Below are 13,880 nucleotides of genomic sequence, written 5' to 3'. Positions count from 1 at the left end.
AACCAATAGAAGCTGGCAATTTGATCTGTGGTTCCTCTGTTTTTTCTAAATCCAGCTTGAACATCTGGAAGTTCACAGTTAACGTACTGTTGAAGCCTGGCTTGGAGAATTTTGAACATCTTTGCTAGCTTGTGAGATGAGTGCAATTGTGCAGCAGTTTGAACATTCTTTGGCATTGCCCTTCTTCGGGATTGGAATGAAAACTGACCTTTTCCAGTCCTGTGGCCACTGCTGAGTTTTCCAAATTTGCTGGCATACTGAGTGTAGCACTTTAACAGCATCATCTTTTAGAATTTGAAATAGCTCAACTGGAACTCCATCCCCTCCATTAGCTTTGTGCATAGTGATGCTTCCTAAGGCCCACTTGACTTTGCATTCCAGGATGCCTGGCTATAGGTGAATGATCACACCATCATGGTTCTCTGGGTTGTGAAGCTCTTTTTTGTACAGTTCTTCTGTGTATTCTTGCCACCTCTTCTTAATATCTTCTGTTTCTGTGAGGTCCATACCATTTCAGTCCTTTTTTGTGCCCATCTTTGCATGAAATGCTCTGTTGGTATCCTTAATTTTCTTGAAGAGATCCCATTCTATTGTTTTCCTCTATTTCTTTGCATTGATCACTGAGGAAGGCTTTCTTATCTCTCCTTGCTATTCTTTGGAACTCTGCATTCAATGGGGTATATCTTTCCTTTTCTCCTTTGTTTGCTTCTCTTCTTTTCTCAGCTCTTTGTAAGGCCTCCTCAGACCACCATTTTGTCTTTTACATTTCTTTTTCTTGGGGACAGTCTTGATCAATGCCTCCTGTACAATGTCACGAACCTCCATCCATAGTTCTTCAGGAACTTTTTAAGATCTAATCCCTTGAATCTATTTGTCACTTCAACTGTATAATCATAAGGGATTTGATTTAAGTCATACCTGCATGGTCTAGTGGTTTTCCCTCCTTTCTTCACTTTAAGATCTGAATTTTGCAATAAGGAGTTCATGATCTGAGCCAGAGTCAGCTCCTGGTCTTATTTTCTGCTGATTGTATAGAGCTCCTCTAGCTTTGGCTGCAAAGAATATAATCAGTCTGGTTTCAGTACTGACCATTTGCCAATGTCCATGTGTAGAGTCTTCTCTTGTGTTGTTGGAAGAGGGTGTTTGCTATGACAATGCATTCTCTTGGCAAAACTCTGTTAGCCTTTGCACTGCTTTATTTTGTACTCCAAGGCCAAATTTGCCTGCTACTCTAGGTATTTCTTGACTTCCTACTTTTGCACTCCAGTCCCTATGATGAAAAGGACATCTTTTGGGGCTGTTAGTTCTAGAAGGTCTTGTATGTCTTCATAGAACCATTCAACTTCAGCTTTCAGCCTTACTACTTGGGGCATAGGCTTGGATTACTGTGATATTGAATGGTTTGCCTTGGAAACGAACATAGATCATTCTGTCATTTTTGAGACTGCATCCAATAACTGCATTTCAGACTCTTTTGTTGACTATGAGGGCTACTCCATTTCTTCTAAGAGATTCTTGCCTTATAGTAGATATAATATAGTACATTATGTCTACTGTAGTAGATATAATGGTCATCTGAATTAAATTTACCCATTCCAGTCCATTTTAGTTCACTGATTCCTAAAATGTTGATGTTCACTCTTGCCATCTCCTTTTTGAGCACTTCTAACTTACCTTGATTCATGGACCTAACATTCCCGATTCCTATGCAATGTTGCTCTTTACAGCATAGGACCTTGCTTCTATCAACAGTCACATCCACAACACATGTTGTTTTTGCTTTGGCTCCATCCTTTCATTCTTTCTGGAGTTAGTTCTCCACTGATCTCCAGTAGCATATTGGGCACCTACCAGCCTGGGGAATTCATCTTTCAGTGTCATATCTTTTTGCCTTTTCATACTGTTCATGGGGTTCTCAAGGCAAGAATACTGAAGTGGTTTGCCATTCTCTTCTTCAGTGGACCACGTTTTGTCAGAACTCTCCACCAGGACCTGTCTGTCTTGGGTGGCCCTACACAGCATGGCGCATAGTTTCATTGAGTTAGACAAGGCTGTGGTCCATGTGATCAGTTTGATTAGTTTTCTGAGATTGTGGTTTTCATTCTACCCTCTGATGGAGAAGGATAAGAGGCTTATGGAAGCTTCCTGATCGGAGAGACTGACTGTGGGGGCAACTTTCATTACCTATACTATAATTCACAGAAGATTCACTAAGAGTGCAATTTAGGAGGTAATGCTTTAGTGAAATTAATTTATCACTAGAAGTTGGCATCACAGACTCAATGGACATGAGTTTGAGCAAGGTCCAGGAGATGGTGATGGACAGGGAAGCCTGGCATAAAGCAGTCCATGGGGTCACAAAGAGTTGAACATGACTGAGTGACTGAACAGCAACAACAACAAGAAGACAAAGCTTAACAAAGTTGTAAACACTGCATGTTGAGCTGACATGAGACTCTATAAAATAGTGTGACACTGTAAAGATTTAAGGGGACACTTCCGCATCATATGAAAAGGGACCGGTCAGATACAACTTTGACTACAGTGATCAAAGGCAGGTCATGCTGGGAACTGACTCTTGTTAGACTATGAGTCCTACAGAAACAAAGACTCAAATGGTGTTTCCAGCCGAAAAGTCTGTTGTAGGTGCATCAGTCTTTGAAACAACCTCACATGCCTATAAAACAACACTGGTACGAGAAGCAAGTGAACTATAAAAATAATGGCAAGAGACAAAGGAAAGTAATGTGACCATCTGTCTCAATATTTGTGTGTGAAGGCATATTACCCTCAGTCACTAAAATATGCTTCCTCAAAGTTACCAAAAGATAATTATATTCATAAATCCAAAGGATCTGAAAGACAAAAGATTACTTCTTACTTCAAATGCCATTTCATAGCAACATTTGGTGCAACAAGCTAATTCAAACAATTTCTTAAAGTTCCCGTATTAGAAGATAATATACATTTCATAATGTTTAAAGTCCATTTCAATTTATGAAAACATTTTCTAAAATAACTACGTCAGAGTAAGAAGCTTGGTTTCTTATATAAAAAACTAAAAGTTATAATGAAGAAGGAAAAAAGAATACAATTTTAAATTACGTTTTATAAAATTTTTCAGTTCACGCTGAATAACAATGAGCTACTAGAAATAAATAAGAGCAGATTTGATAGGCTGCAATAAAAACACTTCAATGCATTTTTAAATGGCTTTTAAATTTATTCAAAATAAAATTTTAATTAATAAATTCTAATTTATTAGAATTAATAAAATTCTAAATTTTAAAATTCTAAAATTTGTTAGAATTTTATTCTAACAAATAAAATTCAAATTTCTTGAATCCTTACCTTGCCATATTTCTGGGCATAAGATCCTGTGAGCAGTGAGTGGAAAACAATGATGGTTTCATCCAAGTCCCAGACAAACACACGCTGGAGAAAAAGATAAAAACCAGAGAACCATTAAGTTCTAAGGAAAGAGAAATCTCTTTACGGGGAGAAAGCACCTTGCTTTATTGTTGGCTATAATCTTGACACTACCGTATAGAAAACTGAGTCCCTTGGACAGCAAGGAGATCAAATCAGTCAATCCTACAGGAAATCAACCTTGAATATTCATGGAAGGGCTGATGTTAAAGCTGAAGCTCCAATACTTTGGCCACATGATGTAAAGAGCTGACTCTGGAAAAGACCCTGATGCTGGGAAAGATTGAGGGCAGGAGGAGAAGGGGCCAACAGAGGATGAGATGGTTGGTTGGTATCACTGTCTCAATGCACATGAGTTTGAGCAAACTCTGGGAGATAATGAAGGACAGGGAAGCCCGGAGTGCTGCAGTTCATGGGGTCACAAAAACTTGGACACAACTTAGTGGCTGAACAACAAATGCTACTCTACTATTTTTTTTCCCCCAAATTTGCCAGATTTATTTCCTGTAAAACCTAGAAGGAAGAGAGACAAATAAATATAATAAGCTTAATTCAGATGTCCTAATCTGAAAGAACTCATCCAAATGTTTACTTGCACTTAATTTCCAAAAAGACAAATTTGGATTTTATGATAAAAGTGTGCTTTTACAAAATTTTAGATGATGAAGTTTAGCAATTCATGCAAAGAATTTTTTTTCTGATTAAAAAAGTAATAATCATGTTTTAAAAAAAGAATCAGGCACTCAGAAGGAAAAACAAAATGGAAATCATCTTTAGCTTACTATATTTAGGTAGTAACTACCATCACTGCATTTAGGTAGCTCTTTTTTCAGTATTGCAAATATACACTTGTGAAAACAGCATCAAACAATATACACTATTTTACTTTAAGAATTAAACTTTTAAAAATATTTAAAAGAATCAATGAGTAATCCCTAAATACAAATTGTAAAGTGTGGACCTTTGGGTCACATTAGGTGATAAGATATGTTGTTTGGCCTGCACACTGTTTTGAAAGATTTCAAATAATTGATCAACATTTTGAGATTAGACTTCTCGCAAAGTTCAGGGTTCTGACTGCAGTGGACAAACTTCTGATCTGTAGCAATGCTGGCTGACCTTCCATGGGACAGTGATGCAGGGGCCCCTTGAGACTGGCCAGTGCTTCCTCTTCTTCAAAATCTGCAGGCTCCCTAGCCCAGCTCACTCCAATCATCTCTGCCTTCCAGAAGGCATTTTAATATGCTACTGTTGTTGTTCACATTGTCAACTACAAATTGGCACTTACCAAGAGCACTGCCAATGACTGAACAACAAAAGCATTTGCCATCTGCCTCTACAGAGACTGAACCCCAGGCTGCTACAAGCTGTTGGTCTTCAACAACCTCTGAGGGAGTTAAGGTGGAATGAGGCACCCTATGCTCCAGGGAATCTGGTAGGACAGGTCTTTAGATAGTTGGATGTTTTTAGGAACAGATTTTATGGCCTCAGTCTTTGCATCTCTTCATGTTCAGTTCAGTTCAGTCGCTCTGTCATGTCTGACTCTCTGCAACCTGATGGACTGCAGCATGCCAGGCCTCCCTGTCCATCACCAACTCTCGGAATTTACCCAAACTCATGTCCATCGAGTCAGTGATGCCATCCAACCATCTTGTCCTCTGTCGTCCCCTTCTCCTCCCACCTTCAATCTTTCCCAGCAGCAGGGTCTTTTCCAAAGAGTCAGTTCTTCGCATCAGGTGGCCAAAGTATTGGAGTTTCAGCTTTAGCATCAGTCCTTCCAAAGAACACCCAGGACCGATCTCCTTTAGAATGGACTGGTTGGATCTCCTTGCAGTCCAAGGGACTCTCAAGAGTCTTCTCCAACATCACAGTTCAAAAGCATCAATTCTTCAGCACTCAACTTTCTTTATAGTCCAATTCTCACATCCATACATGACTACTGGAAAAACCATAGCTTTGACTAGACGGACCTTTGTTGGCAAAGTAATATCTCTGCTTTTCAGTATACTATCTAGGTTGGTCATAACTTTCCTTCCAAGGAGTAAGCGTCTTTTAATTTCATGGCTGCAATCACCATCTGCAGTGATTTTGGAGCCCCCCAAAATAAAGTCTGACACTGTTTCCACTGTTATCGCATCTATTTGCCATGAAGTGATGGGACCAGATGCCATGATCTTAATTTTCTGAATGTTGAGTTTTAAGCCAACTTTTTCACTCTCCTCTTTAACTTTCATCAAGAGGCTCTTTAGTTCTTCTTCACTTTCTGCCATAAGGGTGGTGTCATTGGCATATCTGAGGTTATTGATATTTCTCCTGGCAATCTTGATTCCAGCATGTGCTTCATCCAGTCCAGTGTTTCTCCTGATGTAGTCTGCATATAAGTTAAATAAGCAGGGTGACAATATACAGCCTTGAAGTACTCCTTTCCCAGTTTGGAACCAGTTGTTGTTCCTTGTCCAGTTCTAACTGTTGCTTCTTGACCTGTATATAGATTTCTCAGGAGGCAGGTCTCGTGGTCTGATATTTCCATCTTTTGTTGTGATCCATACAGTCAAAGGCTTTGGCATAGTCAATAAAGCAGAAGTAGATGTTTTTCTGGAACTCTTGCTTTTTTGATGATCCAACGGATGTTGGCAATTTGATCTCTGGTTCCTCTGCCTTTATCTAAATCCAGCTTCAACATCTGGAAGTTCACGGTTCACATACTGTTGAAGCCTGGCTTAGAGAATTTTGAGCATGTCTAGAGAAGCACTAAATCCCTTCATGGTGACATCAGATCCTTATGACCAACAAAAAACCTTTTGTAAAATGAGTGCTTAATGGTATTGAACTCCCCCTTCACCAAAACCTTATATATTGACCTTCCCCACTGCCGCTAAGGAGCAGTCTCTCAGAGCTCTCTGAGATGCTGCCTCCGGGGCAGCAGTCCTCATTTTGCTCCAAATAAAACTTAACTCGCAACTTTCAAGTCGTGCATCTTTTTTAGTTGAAAACATCAAGGAAGTGATGTCTTAGGAAGTGGTACAATGACTATTCCTTGACCTTACTAAATCTGAAGATTAAACTTTTTTTCATAATTAAAATACTCAGTTACATAAGAAGTAGCACATTATGGTTAAGAACAGTTTCTTCTGATTTTTGTAATAAAAATCAGCCTGCTTAGTATGAATATATTTCAAGAAATCCATCCCAACTTGAGAAAATGTCACAGATATAAACATTTTACCATATGTATCAAATGATTAGAATTTTTCTCATTATCCAACGACCACCTTTCCTTTCCATACAGATTAATTTTATCTTTTAAAATTTACTGACCTATGTGAACACTTTTCATTACCCTATTACTCCCAAATAGAGCGTTTCTTATCGCACAATGGCTTTATTTTTAAATAATAATTTTCTATTTGTGCCTTCTGTATCAAAAGATCCAACTATCTCCAGCCTGAAATTTGTAAAGCATCCATTTTAAGTTACTGTCTTCAATTTTGTATTATAATGGATGAAATCTCCAATTTTAGAGCTGTGAAATGCCAGCTTCCATGTAGGTCCACTCATTTCATGATACGTCTTTTTCTTTTAAGTTTGAAACTTCATGAAACTATAAAGTATAGAACATACCCAACAGAATAAAACACCTATTACGTCTGTTAAAGATAAGTCAGCATACCTCCAGGTCACTGTCAGGAGGTGGGGAGGGATTATTTTTCCGGCCTCTTCCTCGGGACTTTGACCCAGAACTCCTGCACGTTCTCTCATCAAGATCTTTGATGGGTGTGGAGGGGCTTTGAACAGTATCAAACTCTCCTGTAAATAACATAAATTGTTCAAGAATAGCACTTTATTTTTAGATCAGGTATAAGTCTTCATTATGAATTATCTTAACAAAAAGCTCCTTATGACCAAAAAAGAAAGAAAGAAAAGATATAATCCCAAATACACAAAAATCCTAATTTAGTAAAAAAATTTTGCAGGTCACATCACTTTCTCCTAGATTCGATATATGTGAGCTATTAAACCTGAACACCTTTTGTACTCCAGATGCTCTCAACTTGCCTGTCTCTATCCCCACCTACATGTTTATCTAAATTTAGATCTGTTCGCAACTCCTTATGTCAGAAGAGAAGATCCCATTCCTCCACATTCAAGTATGACTTCTGAGCCTCACCTACTGGGAAACCATGTTCCACTGCTCAAACTCTCTTATCTTCCCTTCAACCTCTCCCTTTCCTGGGGTGAGGGGGCGGTTCAGGCACAGACAAATTAAAAAGTCCTTCCCTTTAACCTTGCATCTATAGAAACTATTTACTGGCTATCTTTTCTTTTTAAAGGATCGTCTCTTAAAAGAACAGGGCATTCTAGTCCTGTCCAATAGAAATATAATGTGAGCCATGAATGTAACCACACATAAAATTTTAAATGTTCTAGAAGCTGCATTTAAAAAAATGTAAAAAGCAACATGTAAAATTATTTTTTTTCTTACATGTTAATTGCTCTAATACATTCAAAACATTATCATTTCAACCTATACTAAACATGAATATGGTATGTTTTACATAATTTGTTTTGCACACTAAGTCTTCGAAATCCACTTAGAGAGGACTTGGATCTGGAGTAGCTACACGTGCCTACTAGGCCCCTGCAATGGAGTTAGTACAGACTGAAGTTGCTGGCTACAGAACTGAATCTCACATGTGTCTCTACTTTCTGACATCTCATTTGTCATAATCCAGCTTTAGTTTACCAAAACTCTAACAAAACTATTCTTAGCCACAGTCTCCAAAAGCCACTTAAATGACACACACAATAATAGATAGACCCAGTCTTTACCTTCCTGGATCTCTGTGCTACACATGATCAATCCTCTTAAACACCACCTCTTCAGAACCACTTAGTAGCTGATACTCTGCTAGAATCTTCTAGAATTTTTTCCATGAGTCCTTCTCTGTCTAGGAGACACGGACTCCTTTTCTTCCTACCAGTCCTCACATGCTGGGATTTAGTAGTTCTATCTTTTGGTCATTTTCCCCACTCCACACCATGTGGGCAATCTAACCCTCTCATAGGTTAGTCACTTTCTACTCAAAGATGCATACATCATACTGGGTCAAATCCTATGTTTCGACTTTATGTTTGGGTTCTGCATGTCCCACAGATACCTGAAAGTTTGACATGTCTAAAGCTAAGTGATGGAGCACTTGATGAGTTGGAGAGCATGGAGCAGTGGCAGATCTGTGAGGAAGGTTTTAAGATAAACTGAGGCAACAGCGAGGTACAGTAAAACCTCACAAGTAACAAGAGTCCAACTTACCGTACGACTTCAAGTGTTTTATTCAATCTCCCTGAATCTTAGTTTCTTTGTATATTAAAACATCAGTAATAGCAGCTACCTTTTATTACCGAGGTAAATCTAATTTACACTTAATTTAAATCATATGCATAAAGTTAAAATGTCTAGGAGAATCCAACGGCAAACAATATCAAAGTTACACAGTTTTTAAATATAAAGATGTTATGACTCTGCTGTTGTTGTTTTTGTAGCTGTTTAGTTGCTGAGTCATGTCTGACTCTTTCTGATCCTATGGACTGTAGCCACCAGGCCTCTCTATCCATGGGATTTCCCAGGCAAGAATACTGGAGTGGGTGGCCATTTCCTTCTCCATGATTCTCATGCCTTACCATAAAAATCAAAGTAAAATAATTACAAGAACAGCCAAGCAGTTACTAATCTAAATATACACATCTGAACAAACGAGATAAAACTTAAGTAATATTTTTTCCGAGAAATTCTAAGTAAATAATTTTTACAAAGCTAACCTCTAATAATTTCTAATGGTCAAATGTTTTCTTGGGAAACATCGTGCATGTCAAGGCAGCATCAAAGAAATGTCTGTGCTCCAAATACTATTTGCTCTTAAAACACTGCTAGCACAGTTTCTTGCATGGGTTTTTGTTATCGAATGTATGAGAGTAAATAACAAAACAAAAGATTCTTTAGCTATGAATGCTGACTACAGCCAGATATCATAGTAAATCCTGTTTCAGCTTCCTTGTGCAGACATTAAAGGAGGTTTGGGGTATTTAAACACACAACTAATTTTTTAAAAATCACACAAAATGTTTTCTATTTTCAGTTATTTTTATAAAATAAAAAGGTTACTATGTCCTAAAAATCAAATGTTCTTTTTCAAGTAAAATACTGATTCAAATTAACTCACGTATGTTAAGCTTATAATGTAAACCAATTTTTGGTTGACATTCTATAAAACCTGTCTTTCTATCCATTACAGATCAATTTTTTAGAAGTTAACTCTTATCAGGTAGTTTTGTTCCTGCAACAGTGCAAGAGGTGAAAGGACAAAATCTTGCAAAAGCCTAAAATTACTGTCATCAGTTATGGGTGGTTGATTGTTGACTGGATCCGTAACAACGGAATTTGGCAGGAACAACTCAGCTACTCAAAAGAACTGGAAGCCAGCAGCTATGACGACAAGGGAGTCAGAGAGTAGAAGGAGAAAGGAAAAAAACTGGTCATAGGAAGTGTCTCACTCTCAGCAGAAGGAGGACTTGATATCAATGATTCTAAGTTACTGAAAGATCTTAAAAGGACTCTAAGAATTTGGACAAAATATGGACAAAAGTGTTTCTGATGAAAGTAAAGGCACAGCCTTTGAAGAAAACTATGAAGAATGGCTCCACATTTATTAAACTCTTAGGATGTGTCATGCACTTTTTTCCCCCTATTTATTTATTTTTTGGCTGTGCTGGGTCTTTGTTGCTGTGTGGGCTTTTCTCTAGTTATGGTGAGCAGGGGCTACTTTCTAGTTGCTGTGTGAGGGCTTCCTATTGTGGTGGCTTCTCTTATTGTAGAGCACAGGCTCTGGGGCATGCAGGCTTCAACAGTTGTGGCCCGTGGGCTCAGTAGTTTCCGCTTCTAGGCTCCTGAGCACAGCCTCTATAGCTGTGGTGCATGGGCTTAGGTGCTCTGTGGCACATGGGATCTTCCCAGACCAGGGATATAACCAGTGTCTTCTGCATTGGCAGGCAGATTCTTTACCACTGAGCCACCAGGGAAGTCCCAGGCACTTTCTTTTTTAGAAAGTTTACTAGAATAAGTGTTTGGCTAAAGCACTGCTCATTGTATCTGAGATTCACCCATATTATAGCCTGAAACAGTTTGTTTTTTCCTCAATATGGCTAGAACTTCATGATATACTATGCTTTATCCATTCTGTTGACAAATATTTGGGTTATTTGTAATTTTAGGCAACTATGAATAAAGCTGTTATTATACAAACTTTCTTGTTTGTATCTCTGGACATAAGCTCCCATTCCCAGCATATCCCTATATGTATGCCTAGCATATCCCTATATGTATATATTTGGCAACAGGACTGATGCGTCAGAGGGAAGGCATAGACACTGAGAACCTTTTTCCAAAGTGGTTGTATTAATTCACTCTCCTACCAGCAACGAGAGTTCTAGTTTCTCGACATCCCTGTCAATTCTTGGTTAGTCTTTTTTATTTCAGCAACTGTCGGGGTATAGTAGTATCTCACTGCCATTTTAATTAGCATTTTCTTGATGAGTAATGATGTAGAATACTTTTGTTTCTTGCTCAGTTAGTATCTTCTTTTTTACAAAGTAACTGTTTAAATCTCTGGATAATTAAAAAAATTGGGTTGTCTTTCTTGCTGAGTTTTCCAGAGCTCTTTATTGTGAAATATTCTTTACACACACACATGACTAAATCTCACTTCAACCTAGTGAATTTGGTCTTTCATTATTCTCTTTTAATAGTGGGAAAACTGGAGACATGTGGAACTCAGTTAGCTAACCAAGATGAAATGGCTTGTATGTGAAATGCTGGTATGATTCCAGAATCCCTGCTTTAACCACTAGGTAATACCTCCTCCCCTAAATAGCAACAGACTGTTCAGACTACAAAGAGGTCAAACATGTATGTGTTTCTACTGATAAAAAGAATATATAGACTTTATACAATTTTTGTGAGACAGAGGGCAAGGTATTCATCGAAAGAGCATCAAAGTAAAAGGACAGATCCTAAAGGGGCATGTGCTATATTTGGCTCCTTCAGATGGAACTGAACTGACCTCCATATCTTCTCAAGGTTCTAGCCTTTCTTCTGATGAAGGTTAAAACCAGAAATTTGAACTCAATTGATCATTAAACATTTGTTGACTTTTTTTTTTAAAGGAGAAAGCTGTTAATTCCAGTGCCTCTGTCAATTTCACTCAGGTAATTGCATTAGGGTACAGTAACACTGTAGGTAGGAAAAATGCAAATTGGCAGAGAAGTTAAATGTGGTTAGTCCTTTCCATCTAAATCTTCTTGTTGGCTTCAATGAAATGAATTAGCACTTTGCTTTCCTTCCTGTCCTTATGTAAAATGCCATAAAACCTGGAAAGACTACTGGGTTCTGCTGAAGAAATTGGCTTTTCAAAGTGTGAAGGGATTTTACTATATCCTTTACTTTTCTGCAGCATTTGTAAAGTTTAACTAGCAAATGTACTATGTTTTCAAGGTCTCAGAGTACAGAATACTGTTACAAATTGCTAGTTATATTTAATTTAAAAAATGTTTAAAATTTTAAAAAGGAGCTATAAAACTATCAGTAAGCTTAATGTGCCAATCAGTCATCAAACATTCTGAATGCAAATACATAAGATAAACTTTATGGTAAAAGCAAAGAAATATCTTTTCAAAGAAAATAAACTAAAATATCTGTTCTTAATCAGCATGGTAATGTTTCTTTAAATACTTTGTCAAATTACCTCGTAAGGTAAAGTATTGATAAATAACTGAATGTTATTTGTAATTTTCAAATAACTCAGTCATTACCCATTGCCCTAGGCTTTTTCCTGAGCCAATACTGCACATGATTGAATAACTATCTTTTAATCAGTGCCATAATGAAGAACTGCACCTTCTAAGTTTTGGATATTCATATCCAACTTTGTTTCATTAGGTTTATCGCTAAATCAGAGCAACCAGCTGTCTCTTATAGAACATAACGTATGTTTCCATTTTAAACACAGGAGAAGTCAACAGGGAAAGATTTATGAAAAACTGTTTTCATAAATTTTAATTGTTAGGTCTCTGCTTTGAGTCCAAATGCAGAGCCAGTCAATGGAAAATACTCTTTATGCCCTTAAACAAAATATCTTAGATTTCATCAATAATAGAGAAAAATCCCATAGTTGTGAACTGTTTACTTTTCAGATGCATGCCAGTCTGCAAAGGCAAAATCAAACATAAAACTGTCTTGACAAAAGCTCTGAGGTCACAGAATTTCTTAAAGATCCAGACACGTGCATTGTTATGATTTTGGTTCAGAGAATGATAGGGTTACATATAGAAATACTTTCTTCTTTAAATTCAACAGAAAGTCTCGTAAGATCTGAAAATTATGTCAAACTATACTCTTTGGCATTAGCAACCAATGGGAAGCTGAAGAAATTGCAGAGTTCTGATAGTGAATATGAGAATGTCACATACATATGTGTTACATTCAAAGTCATACACTCAGAATACCTACATGTCTACATTTAGTATTTTTAATATAAATAAAAGAGTGATTCTGAACGTTGATTATTCTTTGGATAATAGAAAGTACCCATCTGTGTCTTTCCTGCGGAGAAACTCTTGTAGTCATATTGACATTAGATCATAGTCAATCTTCTATCCAAAGTTCTACTCAGCATAAAAAGTTTTTAGTGTATAAATAGTGTTCATTCCTGGTTGCTCAATTCTAGTAAATTCCAAAACACTTTGCTGGTCTTATCACTCAGTCTCTGATGTCTTGATCAAAGACTTCCTCTGTGGTTTTGCTTCTGAATAGTTATCCTACCTTGTTTTCCCCATGTATTCACCAGAGAGAAACACCTTTTACAGTGTGATGAGAGCATCAAACATCTCCTTACCTGAAGTGTTTCCACCATTTGTTAAGCAAGGATTCTGAAATCATTCATTCTTTAAATTAACGTAAGACTCTTAATGAAATGTTAAGTCACATTTACTCAAAAAGGATCAGGACAGAATTGGAACACAGGATTTAGGCTGGGTGGTGGTTAAGGCAAGTGTTAAACGTGTCAGCAAATACAGTTATAATAAGAATACAGATAAGCTTCTGGCAATGAAGAATATAATGGATTTTAAATATGTGTTCATCAGACAAAGGTATTAAATTACCTACCAAGGATCCTATGAATATCCTAAGATATATATAAAATCCTAAGAATATGGGAAATCTTCACTGGCTTGAGCTACTGATGACTCATAAGGTGAATAAGTCATACAGTTTCTCAAGCATAAAGGAAATATTATCAGTTTCACCCAAAGAAGATAATATTACTACTTTTCCATGTTGTTAAGATCTCCACAAAATAATTAGTCTGGAAAAAGATTCACTTACCTTTTTATCTTCATAT

The 13,880-nt window shown here is 37.2% G+C and overlaps 1 protein-coding gene across 11 annotated transcripts in view; it reads right to left on the bottom strand.

Moving 5' to 3' along the window:
- EYA4 (EYA transcriptional coactivator and phosphatase 4) overlaps positions 1 to 13,880 on the bottom strand; it is a 365,682-nt gene that overhangs the window by 42,943 nt on the left and 308,859 nt on the right. For all 11 annotated transcript variants that reach the window (XM_005210938.5, NM_001389476.1, XM_059889794.1 and 8 more), the window contains 2 exons: positions 7,100 to 7,236; positions 3,352 to 3,435 (listed from right to left, as the gene is read on the bottom strand). In XM_005210938.5, coding sequence (XP_005210995.1) covers positions 3,352 to 3,435; positions 7,100 to 7,236 — 221 coding nt within the window. The remainder of the gene's footprint in view (positions 1 to 3,351; positions 3,436 to 7,099; positions 7,237 to 13,880) is intronic.

Source organism: Bos taurus, chromosome 9 (assembly GCF_002263795.3).
Source record: "Bos taurus isolate L1 Dominette 01449 registration number 42190680 breed Hereford chromosome 9, ARS-UCD2.0, whole genome shotgun sequence".
Classification (NCBI taxonomy): domain Eukaryota; kingdom Metazoa; phylum Chordata; class Mammalia; order Artiodactyla; family Bovidae; genus Bos; species Bos taurus.
Note: the sequence above shows the minus strand (reverse complement) of the source record. Positions and strands in the feature narration are given on the sequence as shown.